At 39.8% G+C, this 26,795-nt stretch overlaps 2 protein-coding genes across 6 annotated transcripts; one reads left to right on the forward strand and one right to left on the reverse strand.

Annotated features, from left to right (window-relative positions):
- Positions 1-1,253: 1,253 nt before the first annotated feature.
- nktr (natural killer cell triggering receptor) lies at positions 1,254-18,377 on the reverse strand. Of its 4 annotated transcripts, XM_013277170.3 has the most exons (18): positions 18,236-18,306; positions 16,001-16,079; positions 15,356-15,430; positions 12,928-13,035; positions 12,378-12,422; positions 10,922-11,009; positions 10,611-10,636; positions 10,080-10,109; positions 9,240-9,385; positions 8,286-8,505; positions 7,926-8,093; positions 7,717-7,804; positions 7,370-7,521; positions 4,613-7,291; positions 3,820-3,903; positions 3,558-3,617; positions 2,243-2,344; positions 1,254-1,986 (listed from the first exon to the last, which is right to left on the reverse strand). In XM_013277170.3, exons 8-18 carry the CDS (start codon positions 10,097-10,099, stop codon positions 1,917-1,919), a joined length of 3,789 nt encoding a protein of 1,262 aa, XP_013132624.1. In that variant the 5' UTR covers positions 10,100-10,109; positions 10,611-10,636; positions 10,922-11,009; positions 12,378-12,422; positions 12,928-13,035; positions 15,356-15,430; positions 16,001-16,079; positions 18,236-18,306; the 3' UTR covers positions 1,254-1,916. The 4 variants fall into 4 exon arrangements, with proteins under 4 accessions (XP_013132624.1, XP_013132609.1, XP_003439241.1 ...); XM_013277155.3 differs by lacking the exon at positions 10,611-10,636 and having other exon boundaries at positions 4,613-7,267; positions 18,236-18,377; XM_003439193.4 differs by lacking the exon at positions 10,611-10,636 and having other exon boundaries at positions 18,236-18,377.
- sec22c (SEC22 homolog C, vesicle trafficking protein) lies at positions 16,945-26,166 on the forward strand. 2 transcript variants are annotated; one of them, XM_005448858.4, is made up of 7 exons: positions 16,945-18,009; positions 20,312-20,523; positions 20,753-20,916; positions 21,072-21,251; positions 21,407-21,525; positions 21,883-21,948; positions 22,049-26,166. In XM_005448858.4, exons 2-7 carry the CDS (start codon positions 20,342-20,344, stop codon positions 22,247-22,249), a joined length of 912 nt encoding a protein of 303 aa, XP_005448915.1. In that variant the 5' UTR covers positions 16,945-18,009; positions 20,312-20,341; the 3' UTR covers positions 22,250-26,166. The 2 variants fall into 2 exon arrangements, with proteins under 2 accessions (XP_005448915.1, XP_003439240.1); XM_003439192.5 differs by lacking the exon at positions 16,945-18,009 and adding an exon at positions 18,388-18,646 and having other exon boundaries at positions 22,049-26,165.
- The last annotated feature ends 629 nt before the right edge of the window (positions 26,167-26,795 follow it).

The following is a 26,795-nucleotide window of genomic DNA, read 5'->3' on the forward strand; positions in this document are numbered from 1 at the left end:
ACATCCCTGGAGTCCTGGGCCGAGGCCAGGTTTGCTCTGGTAAATCAGGCTGGTCTCGAGGCCCCCTGTGAGATTCCTGCACCACAGCACTTCCTTTGAATATCCTGTCACTAGAATCATAGCAAGGTGGGAAGAATTACAACCTGGAGAAAGTCCCATACCTGTATTATTTCATGTTCAGGAGGCATAAACAAACACATTATGCTATTTAGGTTGCTCAGGTAAAGCAGGAATTCAATGTTTTAGACAAAACAAGAGAAAAGAACAAGCGATATAGCCTTATATATTATTTTTCTTTTGTTCTTTAACACCTTTTAATCTGGGAGATGTCTTAGCTTTTCTATAACATTACATAAAAAAAGTCATTTTTCAAAGGCACCAATAACTCAAATAACCCCTCATCGCAACCAAAGTATGCAGAAGAGCATCTCTGAAAACACACTGAACCTTGAAGCAGCAGAAGACCACACCGAGCACCACTCAAAGAACAGGAAACTGAGGCTACAGTTGACACGGGCTCACCAAAATTGGACAAGACAAGATTGGAAAAATGTTCCCTGGCCTCATGAGTCTTTGATTTTTGCTGCAACATTCAAATGATTGAGTCAGAATTTGTCATAAATAGCATGGATCCATCCATTTTTTGGCACACTTTGGGCTCATTAGTACCAACCGACTGTCGTTTAAACACCGCATCCTTCCCTTTATGACCAAAGAGCATTTACATTCTCTTGGCTGTTTTGAGCACAATCTTGAACATGACAGTTGGTTCACTGTACTCAAATGACCTCTACAGTCACCAGATCTCAATCCAATAGAGCACCTTTGGGATGTGGTGAAACGGGAGATTGATCCCGGATGTGCAGCCGACAACTGTGTGATGATGTCATGTCAATATAGACAAATCTCTGAGGAATGTTTACAGGAATTTAGCAGTCTTAAAGGCAAACTGGAGCACTACCTAATACAGTAGTTACTGAGCATAACATGTAGCTCATGGACAGTTCTTAGAACAATACATACAGGATTGGAAGCATTGTTCTATTTGTAATGAAAGAAAACTGGAATCTGTATCATCCGTTTGACTGAATATGGCACAGTTAGGACTTTGCTGTGGGGCTTACCATTTTGTTCTCTTAAGCACACACAGTTAAACACACTACAGCTATAAACTGAAGGTAGATGGCACCATTGCTGAGGTACAACTAATTCAGAGGTCCTGAGAAAGCAAAGAAAAACACAAAACACCAGACCAGAGTTGAAGATGTGTTGGTATTTATTAAATGTAAACATTTAGAACTGAATAAACCTACATCTGTGGTACCATACTTTGAGTTTAGTTTGAACATTCATGATACAATAAAATAAAAGCACTGAAAAAAAAGTTATAAAAACAAATTATTCCATTCAGTGATGACTTCAGGAAAACTTTCAAAGCTTAAGGCAAAACCTCAACAAACACATCAAGACTGAGACGATTAGACTCTTATATTGTAACAACTTCAGTGTATAAAAGAAGTAGAAAACACAATCCATGAATATAAAATTATTTAATTATTTACAGTATATTTGTCATGTTATTAGTAGTAAGTATAGCGTATATTTCACTTTCAAACTTTCTGTTTGAGGGACTGTGTTGGCAGATTTTCAGCCACTTGTTGTGACAGCCCCAAAAAGGAGGCTTTTGTATCAGCTTGTAAAGTGGTTTATAAATGTACATTCATTTCCTCAGTAATTATAATGCCAGCTTGTGCCAGGTGGACATACACAACCATGTTAAACTAACCATAAGACTGGATTTAATTCTTCCTCTTAGAGCTTTAGGAGCTGATCTTTGAGTATATGACAGTGTCCAGACTTTGTGGTTCTGATCCTTGTCTTTAGGTGTAAACCAGCAGGATGCCTTAAGGCGCAGCTCAGCTGTACCGACTGCTGCGACTGTGGCTCCTCCGCCTAGAAGAACTGCGACTGGACGAGCCATACGACCTGCAGACAAAAGAAAACGTTTCACCTTTGAGGCACTGCAGAGGTGTTTACAATGCACAGACATGTGGAGAACATTTAGTGGGGTGTTTTGGCTTCTTTTATCTTAAAGAAACCAAAACACATGTGAAAAAACACAATGTGATTTTCAACAGTTTCAGCCACAGGACAGAAAGATTTGAGAGGGCGAAAAGGTTGAAGTGAGACCGGCCACATTGTTAGTGTCTGTCAGAGTTCACCTGGGAACTCAGAGTCTTACCGCGATCGGCGGTCTGAGCTCCTGTAGCTGTCACTTCGCCTGCGCTCTCGTCTCCTGCTCACACTCCGACTCCGACTGGAATAGCTGTCATAGGAGTCTGACCTGCATTAACATCCAGCCAGGTGACAACACAGATATTATTTTGGGAATAGCAACAGAATGACACCAAATTCAGTGATGACATGTAGAGCTTTAAGACCCATTTCTGACACGGTTACAAATGCAGCTCAAAAGTAATTATCAGGGCTTCATAAGCTTAACTTTAACTATTTTTAAGCAGCAAAAAGTGGGTTACTTATCATTTTAAAGGGACATGCAGTCCAAAAATAATAGATATGAGCAAACAAGAACAACATCACTGAGAATTTAAATATTTTAATAGTTGTAATCGGTGAAAAACAAGCTCAACATTGGTAATCAGATCACGGTATAAGGGAACACAGCGTATCAGGGAATCGGCTGTTAGAACGTACTGTTAGAAAGAGCGGATTGGTGAGTTTCATGTGGTTTCTGATACGCAGCGTAACAACAGCAGTTGCTCCAGATGTGCTCGCAAAAGTACTGGACTAGTTTGACTATCGTATGGATATATGCCGTGTGTTAACATTAAGCACTTGTGAACACTTTAAATTTTGTATGTAAAACTTTATATTCAGCCATTTACCTCAAGATTTTATGTCCATTACTATAAAATGTAATATCTTTTTAAAGCTGATGATTCTCTTTGACACACTGTATTTTAAAAGGTGACATTTAGTGCCAACAGCAGCCTTCTCAGTATTAATTTTACTACCCTGTAAAACCTTTCAAGCCCTTTTTAAAGACCTTCAGCTCAAAGTTTTGTGTCCATCTTAAGACATATGGATCCTGTTTTTGGTCTAATGTCTGATAATTACAACAATCCCATCAATCTGACTGTACAGAGTTTTGTTTTTCCAGTTTCAAGCATTTATTTTCTCTGGTGCCACATTAAATGTTATTGAAAATATTGATTGATCTGCTCATGCTTTTAGGTTTTGAAATATCTATACTATTTATCAAAAGTTCAAAAGTTTATTTCATCCCACCAACGATCCTGCCGGTAAACCTGCTGCCACATAAGACAAAGCAGAGAATATTCACAACCTCAGCGATATTCGGCCAAAATTATGAGGGCTGTAAAAATCAACTGATCTCTTAGAAACATATATGCATCGTTTCTATGTGTGTTCTCAGTTAGTTACTATTATATTGCCATTTTTTAAGCTCAACATACTTCACTGCGTTTCTATGAACAATTCCACATTTCTAAATGTGACTTAGTGTCCTCACACACCTGGATCTCCTCCGGCGAATATATGAGCGGCTTCTGGAATGACTTCTACTGTATGTCCGGCTGATGGGAACAACGGAAAACACCAAAAATCAGAGGTTTAACTTCAACATCATAGGTTAGTAACTGTTAAAACGTTGTGGGCACATTTATAAAGACATTTTTGAGTTTTCTTCTTAGGAATCTACACAGAAATCTAAAATGCCAACAACAGAATATTCCCTATCAGATCTTGCACTTGTCCCATGAGCGTTTCATAGTGTACCTGTGACTCCTGTAACTGCGGTACGTGGTGCTGCGAGAGCGAGATCGTCCTCTCCCACGTCTCCTCCAACTCCTGCTACGGCTCCTAAAAGAGCAACGATACTGTAACTAACATCTCACTCACATTCAGGGATGGAAATTTAAAAGAATTTAGCGATTCCATTATCAATATCACTTATCCATTCGATTCTCTTCTCGACTGTTATTGGGTTCTCATTGGCTCCGCTTTGAGAGTCAATGCCATTGTTAAGCAGCAGCAAAGAAATTACATTCATCTAAATGAAATGCATGCTGTGGGTTAAATGTTTGTGCATGTTTGTTGAGGGATTTCCCTTCTTTGTTGTGATCAGTGTTAGAGTCGTTACTCAAAAAAGTCATTATTACACACAACACTTTTCTTAAAAGTAATGCAGCACGTTACTTAATTACTACTGGGACAAAGTAATTCGTTATACTATACTGTTTGCAAAGAACTGAAGTTGTGTAAGCAGCACAGTACAGTTGTTTCTATCCTGGATGCAGTTTTCCACTTTACCATTGATCTCGTACATATCCATGCTCTAGACTGTGTTGGTATTTTCCTCTGTCACTTGAATTAAAATCAGCTGATTGTAGCGTGAGTGCAAGATTGATCGATAAGCAGCCAGACTAACAATTCCAAGGGACTGGACTACTGGGAATTGGTTTTCTACAAAAAACTGTTCTTGATTACCATTCCTACTCGAAACTCAAACAATTTATTAAGATTCAAAGGTGGTGTCTGTAAATCATCGCAGTGCTTTATTCTCACTTACCTGGAGGAGTAGCTGGAGCTGCGGGATCTACTCCTGGACCTGCTGTAGGAGTGGGACCAACCCCGGGAGCGTGACCGGTGACTGGAAACAGAGCGGGACTTTCTAGACACGGACCTGGACGTCTTTGGAGAGCGTGTTCCCTTTGCTTTTCCTACAGAGGGGGACCTCTCTTCACTGGAGCTCTCCTGGTTTCTCGGCCTCTGGTTGAGCCGCGCGGTCTTACGGACCTCATCAAACAGAGATCCCGGTCGGACCCGGCTTTTGCTTTTTATCTCCATTCTCACTCCCTGCATGTTGCCGGTCTGGTTCTCTTGAGCCTGGACATTTTTCACAGTGACAGGGGGAGCATTCACATTCTGTACAGCTGACGTTCCTTTCAGTGGCCTCCATTTGAAATTGATTACAGTGGCAGCAGGCTTGCCAGCGGTTCCTTTGTCTTGCGATCCGCCAGCTGTTGATGTGGAACTAACAGCAGACTGTTCTTTGCTATGAGATAAAGCAGTGTCATTGTTTTCCATCTCAGAAGAGTCTGAGGTAGATTTTAGGGTTATTTTAGGAACGCTGTTATGAGGATGACATGGGACTGAAGGTTCAACAATTTCAGCATCATGCTCTGGAGTACAAATGTCCATGTCATCTAATGTCTCCGGCTCCTGGACACTTGGCCAGTGAGAATCGCTGGCGCTATTCCTGTTGGATGACTCTAGATGAGGTTCAGTGTGTTTTACATTTTTGTTGATACCTTCCTTTGTCCTCTGTTGCCCCCTTTCTTCTTCTTTAGTAGGATTACAGCTTGTAGTTTGGTCCTTTGCATTGAGGTTATTAACGTCAGGACTTTTTTTAACAACTCTTCCAGGACTATGTCTTTCCCTTTTGGATTCGTCTTCTTCTTCCTCCTCTTCAAACTCTAAAGGTGGTTGCCAGTGAAAAGTCTCTTTCAGCTTCTGATGTTTTCGCTTAGTTTTCTTGGCCTTGTCCTTACTGTGGTGGGAACCACCTTTATTCTCACTTCTCCTCTTATGTTTATGCTTACGTTTAGCTTTCTTCTTGCTCTTGCGCTTCTCTGGCTCTGCAGCTTTCTCTGGGCTTTCCTCTGACTGACCAGAAGCTGCCAGAGCATTCCCTCCATCAGATGTTTTTCTGGAAATCTCATAATCCGATTCTGAACTAGCTTCTCCTTCCTCTTTTTCAGAAATAGCTAATGTCCTAGCTGTTAAATTTTCAGAGTCACTTTCTGAATTCCATCCAGAGATAGAAGATAACTTCTTTTCCAGAGACACGGCGTACTGAGCCACCCTCATCTGCATTTTCAATGGGATAGTGCTGTTGCTCTGGCTCACCTTATCACTGTCACTGTCCCATTCAGTCCTGCTATTAAAACTCTCTGCTGGCACTGAACTGTAATGCTTTGTCTCCAGATCCTCTGAGCTTCCCTTGTCTTTTATTTTCTCCACAGAGCCAATGACACCAGGGCTGCACTCACTGTCTGTCCTGTTCTCCGATCCTGAGTGAGCATCTTGACTAAGGCTTCCTGAAATTAACTTATCCAAATTCTTTACTCTGCTCAGAGAACTGTAGTACTCCTTCCACTCCTTGTCTAGTGACTCCTTCTTTCCGTTACTTGTTTTCGGGGACTTTTCAGACTCTGATCTGCTGTAGGACGATGACCTGCTCTTGTGCCGGTTAGTGGACCTGGACCTGGACCTACTGTAACTCCGACTCCGTGAGCGACTGTAAGAACGGCTGTAAGATCTACTCCTGGATGAGCTACTGCGTGAGCGCAGTGAAGGTTTCTGTGCTGTGTTGTCTTCAGAGTCACCTGGCAGAGACTTTGGTGTAGCTGAAGTCTGAGCTTTTTCTGCTGCGCTATCGACTGCTTGCCCAGTGGAGGAAATGTTGCTGGGAGCTACTTTAGCTTTAATTTCCTGAATATGGATGTAGGAGGGTTTCCATGGTTTCTGACCCGGTTTCCAGCGAGAGGGAGGTGGACTGTCGCTCAATGGGATCACAGGGACACTTTCGGGAGCTGGGACAGCTGGCAGTCTGGGGACAGGTGCGACTTTGCTCTCTTGAAGCTTCTCACTCACAGGGATCATGGCGTCTGGTTTGCTTGTTTTTTTCTTTCTCGGAGATCTGGAAAAACTCCTTTTTCTGGGTGGCGTCAAAGATCTGGATCTGGATCTGTACCTTGATTTAGACCTGGAGTGAGAATGGGACCAAGACCTAGATCTAGAGAAAGATCGCCCTCTAGATCCAGACCGGCTTCTAGATCTTGAATAAGACAGGGACCTTCCTCGAGATCTGGATCGACTGGATGTGTATGACTTAGAGTAGGATCGGGAATCTCTGTATGACCTCGAGGATCGCCGTCTCCTTCTGTTTGAAGAGTGATGTGGACTCGAAGAAGAACGAGTTGGCGAACGGGATTTTCTGAACCCTTTCTCTGAAGACACAGACCTTTCTCCATCTGACTGGTCTTGATGTTTGCTCTTGGAACTCTTCTTCTTGTTATGTTTCCGCTTTTTGGCCTTTTTCTTGTGTTTAGATTTCTTCTTTGCCTTCTTCTGTTGGCAGCGCTGGCTGGACCTCTCCGAGCTGCGGTCTGAGGAGTGCTCTGCAGACTGGGACCACGCAGAGTCGCTTCTGTTGTCCCATCTGCTTGAGGAATGGTCATTCAATCTGTTAAGCCAAAAGACGCATGAAAGCAAATAGAAGGAAAACTAGTTTAAAGTTAGGAAGGAAAACACTTGGTCATACTTGTCTCCTTTGCTCCACCGCTCGATGCTTGGGGGTTGATACATTTTGGTTCTCTTCATTTCTTCTTCTTTCCAGTGCGGTGGAGTTTCACTGCTTCCACGCTCCTCTACAGATGCAGAGCGTGATTTAGACCTCGTAGGAGTGTGATACCGCTGCGAAAGACAAAATAAGTAAAAACTGTGCATTTGCAAACAATTCATTAAAACTAATTCTGCATAAGAGTTAGACTAGATAAACAAGTTTTACAAAATTCAGTCCTGTGACTCAAGCTTGTTAAAAAGAAATCCAAAAATTTGAATAATTGCATATACATTATATTAGCAATCTCTGATCTGAGGTGAGCTTACTATCGTTCCTCTGCCTCTGATCTTCCGTCCAGACTTGGACACAGCTGGTTTCGGGTCAGATGGAAGAGTTGCTTCTTCTTTTTCAACTCTGAAAATTAATTTGAAATTGAAATCAAATTGCAGCACTTGCTGTGTTTACTTAGATTAGTGTTTTGTTTGCCAATTAAAAAAAAACCAAGTATATAAATGAAGCACAACTTTGAACTGACATTTCTGCTTTATCTTCCTGAGATGGCATGTCCCGTCGCAGCAGGAAGCGGTTTTCTGGCACAGGTGGTATTTCCTCTGGCCGAACAACGGGCTTCTCTCTCTTCCCACCCAGCTCCCTCTCCTCTTCCACCTCGTTCTCTCCCTCCCGTAGCTCTCTTCCCACAGAGCTGTGACAGCAGTTATATTTTTATTAAGAAAACAACAAAAAGCTAAAGATGTCAGTACTGAAGTCTATACAGACTCAATTGGTAGAAAACTGACAACACACTTGAAGATATGTGTAAGTATTTATTAAAGAACGTTATAATGTGATCATGAACAAGAATTTACATAATAAAATAAATTTAAAAAAAAATCACCTTTGCTTGGAAGGCAGACTATCCGCATCTTTGTCCTTCCTTGACAGTCTCCTTTTCTTTTTAGGACGTTTACTTTTTGAATGTCTCCTTTGCTTGTAATGCCTGTGCTTTTCATCAAGTTCACTTTCAGACTCCAATGAGGAGAACTGGGAGAACGAGTCATGGGAGCTCAGGGACGAGTCAGCAGAATGGGAAGTTCTTTTCCGCTTGCCTTCTAGCACTGCAGGAAGAAATACAACAGAACGTGTGGAAATAAATTAAAATGTGCTAATTCTGAAGAATACTTGACTCGTATAGTTAGTGAAAGAAGAGGGAACGCTCAGATGCCAGGAGTCATTTTCAGGATGGTACAAGTACAAGAAAAGCTTTGTCTGTTCCTTCCTGGTATGTTCGAGGCAATGAAAGCAGCCCTGGCAGAGTCAGGTGGGCTGAAGCCAACTGAACTCCACAGAGATCACCTCGCTGATCCTCATTAAACAGAAGATCCAGTTACACGCCCCGTGTTAATGCCAGTGGCGGGGGGAAACTCTGGCATCCAAACGCCAACAAAATGAACATGAGCATGAAATATGAGCCAGTTATAATCACAGGCAACACACGTTATCCCTCACTGGAAACAAAAACAAATGAGCATAAAATGTGTAACTTTCACTACAGATATTCTATTAAACCTTTTGTATTATAACAAAACTTGCAGTCACACTACACTGGCTGAGTGGCAACACATCTAATCTAAACAAACCCAAAGATTTCATACAGTGGGTGTGTGTATTCTAAGGGTATTGTCTAATTGTATTCTGAATCTTCTCAAAGATCAAAGAAAAAATTTGGATACAATTCTCCAAAAACTACAGTACCCAGGATGCATTTGACCTTTTCATCAGATTTACTGATCAAAAACAAATGAATAAATACAACAAAGCTAATCCTAACAATTAAGGTTAGTGAACGTACCATCATTTGCAGACTTGGTGATCAGCTGACCACAGTCGACCACTCTCACGTCAGCGTACGGTCTGCTGGCAGAATCAGTCTTCAGCCCCTCAATCTTCTTTATCACTTCAAATCCGGAGATGACCAGACCAAAGACGACGTGGACTCTGCATAGATGCAAGACAGATTTCAAACTAAAAGCAACATTAAATGTACTATTATCTTAGTTTCAAGCCCTGGAGAGCATTTAGGTTTTGCCTCAATCAACTTCCTATGACAGAATATCCTACAACAGCACAGTACATTGAGCTAAAGTTTGAAAACTACCAAAAGGATTCTAATCTATTAAAATCCCACTCACACAGGCCTGCATAACAGCTAGCAACTGCTAGTAGCTGCTGGAGGTTGCTTCCTGATGCTAGGTAAAATTGTCAGTTTACATTGTTTGCACAGCGTCTTCCATGCAAACTATGAGTGACCAAGGCAATCTGCTACCGACCAAAGCAATCACCAGCAGGTTTTTTGGTGCACCAACCTCTTTGCAACCCATTTCACTTAGTGAAAGCCAGCAAACATTCAGCAACCAGTCAAGGAATACAGATCTTTCCTTAGCAACAGGTGGTTGTTGAATGATTGCCAGCCTGTGTGACTAACGCCAAACATGCTATAATCAGTTTAGTAACAGAAACATAATGATAGTTGTTGGGATTCTTTTTTTTTTTTATTCTCTAAAAAGTTTCATATCAATACGCTGCAAGTCTCATTTTCAGATGCTTATAAGGAAAATGTTAGAAAATATTTATATATAGAATTACAATGTGAAATAATTTATCAGATGTATCAGACTTTAGTCAAACCTACCCATCAAGATGAGGCGCCATCTTAGTTGTGCTGATTATGGATAATCCAGCAGTAAGCGAGGTGGGGAGTCAACCAAAGGTGGAGGCCGGGCCATGAAAGTGGGAAAAAAGAGAAAAGAATGAGAATAAACAAATACCTCGATCAAAGCGGGGATGCTACTGTACCACAGGGAAAATCTCAAAAGGAATTGTGCAACAAACCTTTCTTTAATGACATCTGATTACAACTCAATTATGAAAACACTCAACAGCAGAGTGTGGTAAATTACATTATCATTTTTCCTGTTATAAAAATCAATTTGCACAAAGACTACATATCTACATTTCCTCCTTCGAGAATTTGTAATCATGGAGGAAAATGTCAATCGTATGTTCAGAACCTGCTTTTGTGACAACGGAAGCCAAAATAACATTTTGAGTCACCTCAAGCCATTTGTGAAATATTTAAGCAAGTCCAAAAATTGCAAAGACAAACTACTCAATGATAAATACAGTCAGGAGAGAGAGAAACACAGCCTTTGAGACACATTACCTTGGAAGAGCAGGATGCTAGAGTTTCTGTAAATTTTACACAAAAACGGCAAGAGAAAAAATGTAACAATTGTAGGTGAAAAAGAATGAATCCAATGTTTCTCTGCACTTTGAAACTAACTGCACACAGAAGAAGGGACTGCTGATGGTCACACTTAATGACAAATTCTACTCTAAAATCTCAAAACAGGAAAAAAAAAAAAGGGATAGAAAGCAAAAACTAATAAGAAACTTTATTAAGAATGACAGTAAAATAGTGGTGGTTGGGGGGTAAGTTTTTAAAAGCAATGTTTAAATTTAAAAGTTACTCACATAAAAAACTGTGAGCCGTTGGTGTCCTTCCCACGATTGGCCATCGACAGCAGGAAGGCTCTGTCGTGTTTGAGAGTGAAGTTCTCATCTGTCGGGGGCAGATCCAGAGGATGCAAGTGTTAATAAAAATATTCATTTAAAACAAACCAAACCAAAAGGTTTATTAATTCATTAAAGCTTTTCGCTGTCTCACCAACCTATCCTTCCATAAAGTCAGCTCCTAACAAAAGGTTTCTGTTGGGCCAAATGTTACTGCATTCTGTTTATACAGTACCAAACCAGTAATGACTTTCAACAACTTGCACTTTTCAGATGAAAAGGTACCACACTGGTTTCAAGCAGATCTGCTTGCTGATGTGTGCAATATGTTACGTGCATTTCTCAAAGTCAACCTTACATCACAGTCTTCAAGTCAGAGCTGCATTCTGATATATTCGATGGTTAACCCGCTGTAGGAGTTCCAGAAAACACACTCAGTCGAATTTATAAAAGGAACCATTATCTTTTGATTGCACAGCTACCAGGAATTAATTCTGCAAGTTGTGTTTAGATGTCTGGTTTACATATTGCTCTGGAGTTCACCCTCGGGTTTAGCAGGGTGACATAAGCTTTGTTTCTAAAAGCTTTAAAAAGTTAGAGAAAAATGTCCGGACCACTGATTTAGGAGATTCTCAACGAGGGTCTGGTCCATCTCAAAAGTAAGCACCATCACTGACAGTGCTTACTTTGAGGGCCCTGCTTATAAAAAGCAGTTACGGCTGTAACAGTAGGCGGTACGACGCTGTTGGATCACTTCAAGTTTCAAGGTGTTTTTCAAAGCTGGAGATTAATGAGTGCTTTGCAAAAACAAAATAATCCCCGTAACGTACAGTTTTAACAAAAAGATGATATGCAATATAAAAGTTAAGAGTGGAATATCTTCTTACTAATGAGCAAAACCACCCGTCTGGTTCTGGCTTCATGTCCTGCTAGTTGGCTATAAGTGCTACCTATTTAACATTAAAAAAACTAATCTGAGCGGGGGGGGGGACCTTTCAGTACAAATGTGAATCTGTGACCCTGCGAGCATTTGCACTGCTTTCACTGACTGAGGAAGGTGGTGGGGACGATGTTGGCATGGTGTTACGGAGCTGTGTACATCTCTTACCTTTTCATTTTGCAAAAGACCACTCTATAAATAAGAGAATATGTTGAAAATTTTAGGCAGGAAGATTGTAGCTTTCAGTTAAGAGAATGCCTACTCTCCATGTTGATTTGATAAAGCCTACTACTGTTACTACATAGAAGAACTACACAATGGAAAAGTGAAGGTCAGCGCAGTCAAACATAGGACAATTCGCACACAAAAACCCATTAACCATCTATGCAACTTTATATTCATGCTTTGTTTTTATTTTTTTAGTATAGATATGCATCACTATTATTAGATTATTAGATAACTTGATATTCCAAATACCTTCAAAGTAGCCTCCATATATGGATTCCCCTCCTCTTCCATTTCCTGCAAAGATTAATAAAGTCAAATAAATTCACAGCAGCTTCTTTATATTGCAGCAGTGTAATTGTGTGTAGCTGCTGAAAAAGATGCAGCCTCATCAGCAAAGGCAGCAGTGATTCATGTTTATTGGGCTCATTTTTGAAGTGGCTGCCATGTTCAGGAAACTGTAGTCTCCTGGATTCCTGCCATGAACACCCACAACAAAGCCGCAGAGCATGTTTACGGTATGTTGGCACTTTGATGAGATTAACAGCTTTGATCAGTTTTTACCCATTTTAATTTGGGCTGTAATTAATGTTATTATTGAAAAACATTTCCCACCTGGAGAGCATTTAATCCATCTTTAAAACAACCCAAATGAGAGTTTTTTTCCGCCCCGCTCCCATAAGCTGTGTTACGCTCTGTTGGCTTTCATTAGATTTTGGACTGAAACGAACAAACTAGCAAATTAGAAAAAGGTGGAGCACTGTGAACACATTCTTAGGTTAACAGGGGATTATAACATTACCTTCAGTAAAGTCGCCTCCCTGAATCATAAAGTTTTTCACAACTCGGTGAAACGTGGAGCCTTTGTAGCACAGCTTTTTCCTTGTGACTTTCCCAGTTCCCCTTTCACCTGCAATGACATGCATGTTAACTGAGCTCTCGCCAAAAAAACAAAAACACTCAACCTGCTAATACACAAAGTGCTTCTGTGTTTACGAGATGATTTTAAGAAACAAAGGCTTTTAATATTGCCACAAAGGAATGAAAACCACATTTGGGTGGTGGCTTTCAGTAAACTATATGCCTTTAGTCTGGCATCCTGGTGGTACTCCCTTGGAGGACTGCCAAATTCATTAATAAATCTTCCACTGGACCAATACTAACCGGGGACACAATACTGGCCCAAAGCTATTACCCTCCAGAGTCCCCTTACTCCTGGGGTGAAATGACGTGAAGGCAGGATTTAATTAGATGTGGCGATGTGTTGAAGGTGGCTTTCAGCAGAAAAAGCCTGTGTGTCCTATTGAAAAGCTAAGGGTTTAGTATTTTACTTCTTTGGCTTCGGCACTGTTCCAGGGGTTTGGTTTCCTTTGGAGTGAGCTGATCCAATTCTAAAAGGACACATTAGAAACTTTGAGAAAGTCAGCAAACTGCACCAGCTGAATGCGGGTGTGTATTACTGCCTCACTGGTGTGCTGTCTGTGCATGTGTTGGTTCAGGAACAGACTAACGAGCCTTTTCCCCATGTCTGCCTTTGCTGCCATCGCATTCCCGTTGGCCAGGTAGGGTGAAAAATGAGACGGGGGATCGCTCGGCTATGTGTCTGCAGATTTATGACTTTGTCTAGGCAAACCACTGCCTCTACAGTACACTACACTGCTCTGTGGGATGAAATATCTAGGGAAACAGAGCAGCCACAACATAAGTCATAAAATGGTATATGTTTTTTATTACGTTATTGTCATTTTATTTCACTTATTTAATAACGTTCTCATTGCTTTTGTATTGCAGTGCTTGGATAAACCTTGTTAAGTTACACTTCTGTAAGGCCAAACAGATGAGGTTGACAACATTTGTGATGCAGCACATCACAGGACGTTATCGCTCAAAATTATGTCAGAAAATGTTATTTTATTGAACAGTTTCTGACGCTTAAACTTCAGCAAACCTCTCGACTGTGAGAGAAAACCTCTTCTCTAATGCTGTGACCCGATCAGTCAGCGAGTGAAATTTTCCCCCTTAACACTTTATTTATGTCCATTTGTGGAAGTAGCAGAGCCTATGCAAAGAAGTTTAAACCACTGCAAATATGTTTCTGTAAATTCCTTCAAAGTTCAACAGGAAGTGAAGCACAAAACCCCACCCCCCCAAAAAATCCATCACAGATGAAAAGATACAGCGTGAAAACTACAGACTGGTGTGGTGCAGTAAATGAGTTTTGTTGTTTTTAACTTTGTTTTCCCCTCACTTCAGCTTTTAGTCACAATGATCCCGGCATAACCACTGCGTTAGTCACTTTGCACGCTGATGTTATCATCGTCACAGAACCACATCTGTTTATGCTCACTGTTAAAGCACAGGTAGCGTGTGCAGTATTCTCCTGAAGGTTAGGTGTCGCCACGTCAGCGCTGATAAAGGAAAGAAGTCAAAACTGGAAGCAAAGACATTGCCGTGTGTGTTTATTCAAGAAAGTCTAATCTTTTCAAACTGCTGTAGCTTCCCTCCATGTGTAGTGTGTCAATCTATGAGCTTGTGATTGGCTATATCATTAAAACTGCAATTAAAAACTGACTATCATACACTTCATGCGTGTCTTCAACTCAGAGTTGCAGAAACGAAACTAAAACACTGTTCAATCTGCCATGAATGGCAATTGCAATAGTGCCATCACTCTTCTCTGCAGCTCCGGAGTACCCCAGAGATTTTTGACACTGCCCCTATCTGACAACGGACAATCTCTGCAGGTGGATCAACGGACCATCAACGAGTGCCGACGCACTACTACCGCTGGACAATAACTCCCACATCAGTGATCCTGCCGACTCTTCAGTCTTTAGCCTGTGGTGATAATGCTGTGCAGACTTTGATCGATAAACAGCTTTTTGTCAACAAAGTGGATTATTGATCAGAAGTTTGGCCATTTACAAACCTACTACAATTCACTATTTACCTGCATCGTTATGAAACCACCGGGTACAATTTGACATTTGATAAAGCTGATTCTAAACAAATACACAGAAATGAAAGCTACATAAACGAAATCTGTTTTTCCATATTAATCAAGTAGTTTTGAAATTTTAGAGTAAAAGTAGTGAAAATCTTGCACTTTAGTCTGATTTTTGCAACGCTGAATCACATTTTTAAGCAGAATTATTCAAATATGCGATTAACGAAATGCTGTAAAGTCATGACATTTGACTGGAAGATATCTCTGAATGAGGATTACTCACCAGTGCACAAACAGAGAAAGTTTTTGCTGGTCTTGGGACAAATATCCGAAAAAAGCTGAAAGACTATACGCCCAACTACAAGACACATAAGGGGGAAAGAAGAGTCACTAAAAGTATAATCTTTAAACAAAGTCAAAATAAATCATATATAAACAACAACATGTAAACAACCGAAAACAATCTTTAATACTTCACAGCTACATTTTCTATTACAAGCTACAAGCTTCTATTACAGAAACTTCTCTGTAGCTAATGGGAAGTCTGATACTATTCCCCAGTGTGAGGGACAGCTGTGGAAGAAGAGCATCAGCTACATCATTCAGGATAAAGTCACTAAAACAGTCTGGTCCATATTTCCATTCTCATCAGCTATCAGGGGTTATATAGAATTATCACCTCTCAGCACAGATACAGCTGATGCTAAACCAGTCTACCAAGTTTATTCACCACTGAGTGAGCCACTTTCATTTTGTAAATGAATATCAATGAAAAGCTTGAACACCAAAAACAAAATCTATACATAACATTAATTTAAAAATCCTTTTTTTTTTTTTTTTTTTTACATATCAGTTCAAAGTATGTAAGTTAAGGTAGGCTCTAACTAACTATTCCCTCCACCTGTAAATTGATAAGGATTTCCCTTACTTGGCTCCCGGTTGAGCTCCACATCAAAGTAACACTGAGGGCGGTCTTTCACCCCCATTGTGATCAAAGTCCAGATGACCTAAAATGCAAAAACAAAAGAAGCTAAGCATAAAAAACAATGCTGCTCCCCCTTTTAAAAAAAAAAACAAAAAAAACACATAAGTTTAAGCCAACAGAGAGACAGCACACTGGAAAGAGGCTGTATACAATGGAGAGACTAAATGACAGCAAAGGAGGAAGAAACAGAAAGGGGAGGAGAGAGCAATGGTGGGGGAGAGGGAGAGACAGAGAGAAGTCTGTGGGGAAATACAGAGGCTATGCAAATCCGAGCAGAGCGCACCACAGACTCCTTACTGTATATTTATTGCTCTGTGACAAACACTGAAATGTCACCGCTCCGGCTGAGCCTGCTTTGTAACATTAATAATAACCTGGAAGTGTATCTACAGCTTTTAGTTTGAGCATGTATGATTTATATATGGACAAGCACCCAGCAGACAATTAAAGCAAGCACCATCAATAGATCCCAATGTTTACCTTGATCATGTGACAAAAAATCTCCTCAAAACCATGCACCAACTTGTTTAATATCAGTGCTTTACTGCTGAGCCATGAGTTGGAAAACCACAATGTTTTCAGTCCTAGCAATGCAGTTTTAATCATAACTACAGTACAAGGAAATGTTTGGTCTATCTGGAATTTGTGTGGGTGAGCGGACTGAACTGCCAAAGAGCTTTACGAGTAATGAAAGTGCAACACAGTACGGAAGAAGAAAAAAAACAAAAAACAAATCACAGCAACCTCTCAGCAATGTGTATTCATCAAATTTTCTTCTTTTAATGTCCATGGTATGTGCTCAATATTTCTTTTCTTTTTTTAACTGTGCAGAGATGTGTTTGAGGGGAAAGAGTTCGTGCAGCTGAACAAGCAGAACTAAAGCATTGCTGCACTCAACTTTACTTCAGGACACTTCAAGCACCACACCACAAGCTTTCACTTGATGGAAACAATTATTGAACAATAACACTGCATTATAAAAGAGCACCGTCTGAAACACAGTAATGTGAAAAAGTATTTGCCCCCTTCCTGATGTCGTTTGCATATTTGTCACACTTCAATGTTTTAGGTTTGCATAACTTTTCCCCCCTAATAAATGAAATCGGCATTTGAAATCTGTAATTTGCATTTACTTGGGTTATCTCTGTCTAATATTGACATTTATTTTCAATGTTTGAATGTGACGAGTACGCAAAAGAATAAAGGGAGGGGAGAAGGGTGCAGATACTTTGTTTTCTTTTTTTTGCAGGAGAGGAACTAAGGAGGAACCGCTACAGACAAAACTTAGCATCTGCTAAAGGACAAATATAGTAAAGAATAAAACATGAGCTGCAGTGTTTTGTGTTATTAGCCATAGTTTAACTTTAGCTTTCCCCCAGAACACAAGAAGAGACGTGAGCTTGGTGTTAAGTTGGAGTGTTTTGTGGCATTACTGCACAGGAGGAAGTATATCAAGGTGTCAAGATGATAATACTGAATCTATACATAGCCGCTTAAGGGGCCTGTCTTTCCAGATAAACAGAGCTGCATTGCATTCACAGCAGAACTCGTGTCATATTACTAACCTTGACTATGTTTGGTTAACGAGTAATGGCATCTGCATGAACAGTTAGATCGTGGCTGCTACGAATAGAAAACAATAACCAACTTCTGGAGAAGTCCCTCCTCCACTGAGCTCTTTAGATATTTACCTTGCATGTCATGCAGACTACAGTAACCACTAAAGCGGACTTCTTTCCCCCCAAAACAAAAAAAACAAAAAAACAAAACAAAACAAAACATAAAACCCCAAAACAATGCTGTAAATCCAGACTGCTCACAAAGTCGACATTTATGAAACCGAGAATGCCCTTTTGCATTTCTTGTATAACGTTAGCAGCCAGGACGGCACACCTTGTAGCTCGGGTTTATCTGAAAAACAACCTAAGGTTACTGAGGGAATAAGCCATGCTGTGAGTATTAAAACGGTGTGAAATCTCCCCAGGCTACAACGAGAACACTGTTCAAACAAATGTTAGGCGCTTTTCCAAAGCGGTGGAGCTAACAGCTAGGAGCTGGCTAAAGTTAGCTAAGCAGCTTACGTAAAAAAAATCACTCGTTTGCAGAGACTGTTAGCATTTATTTCAACGCTGAAAATCCTACCAAAGGTAATTAAAAGCTTTGATTCATGTAACTTACCTCTGTACAGTAGCTAGCCAAGAACCAGCTAGTCACTGACGGTCGCCACTTAGCATGTGAGTTCCCTTTTTTGAGTGACGAGTGCTAATCAGAAAGCCGACCGGTGGGTGGGCGCTTTAGTAGTTTTGTCCCTTTCGGCTTGCCGTAGAAGATTTGTTGTGGTTTTGTTGTATCAGGAAGCACACTTGAAGTTAGCTCGCTGGACTAATTTTAATTTAAGGTCTTACTTCGCTATTATAAGTCGTTATTAAGGACGGCTCTCTTTATCGATCATTGATTGCTTTTGCATCGCGAAGCTGGGGCGGGTTTCCTGCCTGCTTATAGCGTGTTTTTGTTTGTGATAAGATGCATTAGTCAGCTAAACTACAATAGCTTAGGGACAAGGTGCAGCATGAAACCCATGATAATGAGGTAAGCTGCAACGAGATGTTGTCACGAGTGTTTAAATGGTCTTAGCTCAAAGATTTCTAAATGGTGTTTAACTACAGAGACTACAGAGATTTTAAACCTACGCAGTTTCCCTGTTCAGTTACCATCTGTTCACACCAACTGAACCTAATGCAGCCTGAAACGCAGTGTTTAGGTTTTTTTTTGGAAAGTTATTTATTTATTTAGTTAATTTAAGGAGTATTAATGAAAACAATATCACATTTCACGTAGACAAATATCGTTACCAATGGTGATGGACAGATTGACAGGTGAGGTCAGACAGGAGTCTCAGTGGTATATGATGTTTGCAGACAACGTTGGGATTTGTACTTAGAGGAAAGAGCAAGTGGGAGAGAACCTGAAAAGGTGCAGGTATGGTCCGGAGAAAAGAGGAATGAAAGTTAGTAAAATAAGAGGGAGAGGAAAGATAATGAATGTGGATGGGTTACATACCTGGATTCAACCATCCAAAACAAGGCAGGTAGGGTGGAGTGTTACGAATGTCAGGGGCGATTAGTGGTAGAAGGATACCAGCAAGAGTGAAAGGAAAGTTTTACTACATGGTTTGCAAGTTAGACCTCCTTTCATTTATGGTTTGGAGACGGTGGCACTGACAAAAAAAACAACAACAAAAAAACAAAACCCGGAGGCACAGCCGGAGGTGCCAGAGGTGAAGATGTTAAGTTTTTTTATCGGGACTGACCCAGATGGACAGGATTATAAATGAGTACATCAGACAGTTCAGGTTTAGAGCTAGAGAGTTAGAGAGGCAAGGCTGAAATGCTTTGGATATGTGGAAAGCAGGAGTAGTGGATGGATACAGAGCTGCCAGGCAGTAGAAAAAGAGGAAGACCATAGAGGAGCTTTGTTGATGGACATGCAGAGAGTTGGTTTGCCAGAGGACAGTTCTGAGAATAGGGTCAGATGGAGGGAGATGATTCGCTGTGGTGACCCCACAGGAGTAGGAGGGAGCAGCTGAAAGAAGAAGAAGGAGAAGAAATATTTTGACCAAAATAACTCCAAATATTCCACATGAAGCCCCAAAAGTTGATTATAGGTCCAGATGAACAGAATCAACTTTTGGGGATTTACTTACCTGGATGATTGAGCATGCATATTTTATTATAATAGAATAATAAAACACAATTTGATAAGAAATGAAAATGTAGTGTAAAAAATACAGAATATGAAATTTGACTGTAAGACTAACAGCTCAGTTTGTTTTATATGTGTTATTAACATGATACCAGCTGTATTTATTTATATATATATAAGTTTATATAACAGTTGTCATCAGCACTATATCCCCAATTTAAATGTGCTCTTTTAAAAATCTGGTGCATTATATGTTCATGGGTTGTTTTTTTTTTTTAAGTGGTACTGAAATTTAATTCATTTAATTTAATTGTTGGGATAATTCATCAGTATTTCCAGCTTGGAAGATGTAATACTGACATTTATTCGTGTGAGATACATTTCAGTATATTCTGTAGTTATGATGTAGTCACTATTCATTTATGGAAACAGCAATTTTAGAGACACGTAAGCATAATGCAGTACGAAACAGTATTAGTATCAGACTCTAATACTGACCTAGTCCAATCAATATGATAACAGTAATCTGATCTTGCTTTCTGCTCCGTGTAGGCAGTGTGTGCTTCATGGACCGAGTGGATAATGTCTGTGATCCTGTTTGCCTTTGTGGTTCGGGTCAGGGATGGACTTCCCCTGTCAGCCTCCACAGACTTTGAACACAACCGAGAGCTCCAGCAGAGGAAGCAGCAGATTAAGACCATCAGCAAGGCGCTGGCCCGCTTCCCCGACAGAGGGACCATTAAGGGCCAGGAGCTCAATATATAGTAAGCACACAACAAACGAAAAGCAGCAGCAGCATCAGCAGACAGATTCATAAGAACCTGCCTAATTGCAAAAATGCACAACACACAGCCTTAAAGCACATCAGCACGTATTTGATTTTGTGGTACGGACTACATACGCAGTGTTGTCCATGTGAACAGAGGGGCATCCACGTCACGCTGCGTCAGGCTGTTTGTTTACTAAACACCTTTTCTCCTCTCACCTGTTCAGCTTCGTCTCTTCAGAGGGTGTATCCTACATGACTGTGTGTCACTGCAGCCTCCCTGTTGCTAAAGCCTTCTGCTTCCTGGAAGATCTGCGCTGGGAGTTCACAGCATGCTTCAAAAGCACTGTTGTTGCCTTGGCAGCCAGGCCATATCCATTTTTGGAATTCGGTGAGGGGAGCGAAATTGCCTCATATAGATTTGATAGCGTCTTTTGGGATTGCAAAAGGTTTTTCTCTCTTTTGCTTTAAATTTAAGATGTGTTAAAGACAATTAAATAAATGAAATCTTCTAATTTGCCTCTGAATCTTGCTGCCAATTGACAGACAGCATTATTCAGAAGCTGAAGCAGCAGTACAACCACAGTGGTGGTCCAGCCCTAGAGGTGACTTTGGCAGAAGTCCAGGAGGAGCTGAGGATCCATCCACCTCAAGTAATAAACCTGGATGAGGTGGAGCTAACCAATGGCACTGCAAATGGGCACATGGAGCAGGGTCCTGGATCTGGTAAGGCTTAAAGCACTTGCAACAGAGCACTCTGCTTCCTGCCTTTGACAGCCAGTATGAATTCTTTGTAATGCAGGAATGAGGATATTTTCTTGCTTTTCATTGTGTTTTCTTGTTTTGAAGTGTTTATATTGTTACTTTCTTGTGTTTAACAGGTCAAAATCAGAGACTGGAACCAGTGACGGCCCCAGGCATCCTCTCTCTCGTCCTCAATATCATGTGTGCGTCTTTGAATGTTATCCGTGGGGTTCACCTTATGGAGTACACATTCCAGGTACAATTAGTGCTGGCATCTGATTACTGTCATTTCAAATATTATTAATGGTGCTGTTTACTTGGGGAGTCTAAATGATGTGAAAAACAATCATAAGCTGTAACTTTCTCTCTTGCATAGCAAACCAGTTTGTTTGTTTGTTTAAGTCGGGATATTTGGAAATAGCCTTGCATAAGCTAATTTTAATTACAGATAAGGTAAGCTGGCTGAACTGACCGCTGTGCATTAGCATTTTACTGTGAAAGCTGAGTTGTTATCATGAGGTGTGCACAAATTGGGTGAATTAATCAGAAATAAACGCAGTAAGCCGACAAATCAACTTTTTTTTAAGTTGATTTATTATTTTCCTTTTCGCAGGATGATTATGAAAGCATTTGGAATGTTGTGGCATTTCTCCTGGCATTTGCTTGCTGTGTTTTTCAGGTAAATAGTAGTTCACATAGTAGCTTGACTCTTGATTGCAAACAGAAATGTGCTGCCGTCCATCTTTCTCTGACGCTTCTCTGTGTGAATCGCTCCGTAGTGCCACCTCTACCTTTTCCACTCATCTCTGAAGAAACTGAAGTGCTTCACTCTGTTAAGTGTGGTCGTCCTATGCAACTTGCACCTGCTCGGCTTGAGAAATGCGTGGCAGCTCCTCTTCCACGTTTCCGTTGCCTCCTTGTCTACCGTGCTCATCCTGACTCGCAAAGTCCAAGACAGAACCAGTGACTGTGGCGTCTGAGCAGCGCAGGACAGTGAAATTTGTTGCACCGCTGCAGTTTTCAGTGCAGGTGAGAAAGAGCGAGGATGTAATCGGCTCGATCCACGATAATGAAGATGATGGATTTTTAACAAAAGATTGAAAAAGTACAATAACAGGCTCATATTTTCTCATGTGCAGTATGTACTCGAACTTTCTGTACATTTGTGTACAACAAGAATATAGAAAAATGCAGTGATTTTTGGATTCTTAAAATGCTCCGATTAACCTCAAACCAGGAAAAAATGCATATGAAGAACAACACTGACGAATCCCAGTCAAGCCCAACTTTTAGGAAAAGTTTTTAAAGAAGATGGAAGAGCTTTTTTTCAGTCAAAGTTTTTCCCGTTATGTTGGTGGGTTTATAATTGAATGCATTTGTTCTCACACCCAGCTCAGTATTTCTGCTATCACAAAGCACTGATTAGCTTTTCATAATCATTTTACACCACTCAGTGACATCAAGTTAAAATTGATTTCAGTCGTACTTTTCCCAGAAAATAAGATAGTCCATCCCGCACTGGTAGGCGTATGATAACTAAATTATTTAATGTAGCTTAACTGAATTACTCTATAGCCTAAAAAGAAAAAAAATCAAATGTGTAAATATAAAGCTATGGTTGCTTTACTTCTTTCTGTGTGGCAGTGCAAATATGGTTGATGGATTTGGTTTATTTTGTTATATATTTTATAGCCAGTGCTCAGCTTCTTGTTGCAAAGGTTCACATTTAAGGGCTCCGTTATTTAATAACTTAACTGTTTGTTCTGAAAGGGAATGTGTTAATCATGTGTTCAGCTGTGGTTTGATGTTGAGTTTTTTTTTTTTTTAACAACTACTAATTTTAGACCCCTCGTTAGAAGAAAGTTGTTTCACCTCATCTCCAAAATTTTCTTGCATCTTTTCTGTTGATCTCTACATTATATCAGTATGCTTGTTTTATTAAGCTATTGCTAAGGTTAGCCTTAGCTGTTCTTCCTGAGGCCTGTACTATGAAGAAAGTTGAACATACCAGGGTGTCTTAATGCTACCTGTTCATTTATTCTAACGCTGGATATCAGTCACGTGAAGCTAATTATTGACTCCTTGAAGTTAACCCAGGGTCTCCTTTGAAACTTCAATTGAAAGGGATGGTGTTGACAGTATCTGACCAATCACAAACGTGGATAACTGCTGGTAGTATAGCAGCTGATTTTACAAAGGAAGATAAAATAATACAATGGGAGAAACATGAAAATGTTAAACACATAAAAGAGACTGAAAGCAACACACCCACTGCAGACAAAGGAGCAGTATGAGTGTCTGCAACAGGAAGAGCGCTTCAGTAGTCTGGTATTAGAAACACTGCATAAATGTGTGCATTTCATGCGCTTCAGGCTATCTGACTGGAAAAAAGCTGCTGTAATAATAACGCTTAACCTGTTTGAAAGCAGGAAAGAAAGAGAGTACAAATGACTGTAAGTTAAGAGACTGATCAGTATCACAACTTTGTCATTAAGACGCGAGAGAATCTGATGGATTATAATCGAGTGTTTTGTGAAATTAATGTTTAAAATCCCATATTTAATTTTTATTCTTTCAGCTGCAGCCTTGCTGGTGTCAACATAAGCTTAGTCTAAGTGCAAATTTGATATAAGGTCAGCAGTTACAGCTTTAGGATAAATTATTAATGCTTCTAGAACAAAAATATTGTTTTAAAACTTTTTTGCAGCCAACGAGAACAAAGTCAGTGAATAAAATTGCAGCTAAGAATCTATAATAATGATTGATGTTCGACAGGGAAACACAAAGACATTAGATGCTGATAAATAAAGATTTTAACCCTCCCACTGTCTGCACACAGACATCTGGGGATCTCCCATTAATGGTGATGCTTTCAGGTAACTGAATGGTCGGGCAGTGGTTTTTGTACCCGCTGATCTCTAATCAGGAACATAACCTGCTCTGGAGCAAATAGGTTTGACAGCACGATGCCATAGGGCATACCTGGATATAACCAAATCCAGCTTCATAGTACGGGCCTCAGGAGTCTGGTATGCATTCACAAAGACGTAAAAAGAAGAAGCAAGCTCTTCTTATACAGATATTATTCAAATTCATAGACAAGAACATGAAAGGTTTGTTTTAACTACCTATAACAGGATATTAAACAGGATATTTTGTATTGAATGTACACTTTTCCAACAATAAGTAATCATTCTTCTCCAATGTAATTCCTATTTCATGTCTCCACATATGAGAAAGTATGTGAGTGTGTAAAAGCACTGATTATATTTCAATTTGTTAGAAACACTGCACTATTTATGGAGACAGTTATGGAAATTGTCCTTTGAATATGTTCCTGTTTTCTGTTTACCTGTTGATTTGTTTAAAAAGCCTCTATTTCCTGGGGAGTGGAGTAGATCCAATATTTGTTTCTCACATTGATGTAAACATAGAAATCTAGATAAATACCACCGCTGTGCTGCTGAAGAAGTAGACTAAGAATAATTTTACAGTCAGTTTTTAATGGCTAAAAGTTGCACTCAATATCAGAGGAAGTAGATCGTTAGTATTATAGTTAGTTAAACATGTAAGATCAGGAATTATGTAAAATCCATCCTTTCTTTTTTTAATATTTGATCCCTTGTTTGAGGACTTTTAAAGGCTGCATTTCTTACAGCAATCTGAAGGTCTTTAACTTTATTGCACTGTTAGATAGGGACAGTTTTATTGTAATGTAGCTTCAGTTTACACATGTGTGCCCTTTAGTAATGCTAGACTTTTTTCTTAAAAAGGTTGTTTTATCCTGATCTCCTGGTATATGCTTGATGAAAAGCCTTTAGATTCACTGAAGTTCACTGGGGCTGAGAGGTTTCAAGTAGATTTTAAGATTAGGGAATAGTGAACTGTTCAAACAACATAATTTTGTTTTTAATTGTTATGCTACTGATGAATTGAGTCCAACCATTATATTGGCACGGCGGGTATGTTGGCTGTTGGTGTCAGCATCTATGTATAACCATCATAAATAAAAATTAAAAAGTAAAGGAGAGATGGAGAACACGCCCTTCATCCATGGTATGAATGTTGATGTTGGTGTAGTGTGTGCACCAGAGGACACTCTGCAACATCTCTGTGGGCAGCATAGGTGTGGAACACCACAAACACAACCGGCTGATCTGAGCAGTCGGGCTGAGCATAAACGAGTAATCTGCAACTTGTTGTGACAAAAAGCAAGATTCTTTTTGAAGTAAACTGTCATGATATCTTAGTAAGGACTCATAAAGAAACTACACTTAACAAATGTTTGGAAACTTTATGTTTTGTGAACCCAGAAGAAAAAACTATTGTTCGGTATTGGTTTTAAAAATCCTATGTCGGTCAGCCGCTACTGTATATTTTGTGTGTAGGATTTTGGTGATGCTTATATTTTTGATATGTAGGAGGTTTTAGTGATTCAGCATTTTCCACTTCAGAAACTGTATTTAAATACACTGCTGACCAAATGATTTGTAACAAAATGTTTTCAAGATGTTGAACCAAACCATATGGAGCATATTGTTTTTCCTCTTGAAATGAAAACAAAGGATAAAGTTTGTTTTTTTTAAAGAAAACGTACAGAACAAATGCAGCCTGTAACTGAAACATGACAGTTTTCAAGTTTGCAGGTTAGAAAACCCTTTATGTTCGCGAGACCAGCCTGAAGTCTCTAATCCCTGGACGGTTTCTTTTTTAAAATGAAGAACAGTTATTTGTATAAATTGTGGGTTTACTGTTTTGTGACTCTATTTATAATGATTGAAAATGATGGAACCGTGTCATTTATTGTAACTGCCAAAAACGCTGGTGATTACTGGGCATTTTTTCCCATCTGGTAAAACTGACATTTCATTAATAAATAGTGTCTTTTTTTCCATTTCCTGATCTTTGCTTTGTGAGTTCATGATAGGAGAACCTGCAGCAGTGATTGAACAGTACCAACAAGAAAAATGTTAATTACTTTGACTAATGGGCTCATTTAACTTTTATATATGTCTATATGCAGATTTATAAATCTGAACTTGCATGCAAAACGAAACAAAACAAAAAAGCTTTTGGAAAAGTAACCAAATTAGCAATAATACGCCACAGCACACCTGAAACACTGACCACACTGAGTGTATTTTCCAAGTATTACACCAGATGGAGCTCTTACAGTGTCCAAGAGACTTGCAGTCACTGACAGAAACAAACGAAACTCAAAAACGAAAATGTTTTAAGGCTTTTAAACACATGGAGAATATTGTGGAACAGCCCCATGAAACTAGATAATATAGTAAATATAGTTTTATTTATGTATTTAACATCTAAGATAGAATAAGGCCTGTTGGGAAGGGAGAAAATGTGCATAAAACTATTAGTGTTGCAACAGGTTACACAACACACTTGACAGAAAATTTAAAGTTATGACATTAAACATGGACTAAATAAAATCCACATATATCCTTACCATCCACTTTATTATATTCTTGTTCATTCAAATATCTAATCAGCCAATCACATTGCAGC

The sequence above is a fragment of the Oreochromis niloticus genome, linkage group LG9 (assembly GCF_001858045.2).
Source record: "Oreochromis niloticus isolate F11D_XX linkage group LG9, O_niloticus_UMD_NMBU, whole genome shotgun sequence".
In the NCBI taxonomy this organism is placed as follows: Eukaryota; Metazoa; Chordata; class Actinopteri; order Cichliformes; family Cichlidae; genus Oreochromis; species Oreochromis niloticus.

Coding starts and splice junctions, on each gene's coding strand:
- nktr (XM_003439193.4), bottom strand. CDS start 16,058: ATGGGGGTGAAAGACCGCCCTCAGTGTTACTTTGATGTGGAGCTCAAC. Junction 13,036..15,355: donor CTTTCTCTGTTTGTGCACTG/GTGAGTAATCCT, acceptor ATGTCATTGCAG/GTGAAAGGGGAACTGGGAAA. Junction 12,423..12,927: donor GGGAGGCGACTTTACTGAAG/GTAATGTTATAA, acceptor TAATCTTTGCAG/GAAATGGAAGAGGAGGGGAA.
- sec22c (XM_005448858.4), top strand. CDS start 20,342: ATGTCTGTGATCCTGTTTGCCTTTGTGGTTCGGGTCAGGGATGGACTT. Junction 20,917..21,071: donor ATATCCATTTTTGGAATTCG/GTGAGGGGAGCG, acceptor GCCAATTGACAG/ACAGCATTATTCAGAAGCTG. Junction 21,252..21,406: donor GGAGCAGGGTCCTGGATCTG/GTAAGGCTTAAA, acceptor TGTGTTTAACAG/GTCAAAATCAGAGACTGGAA.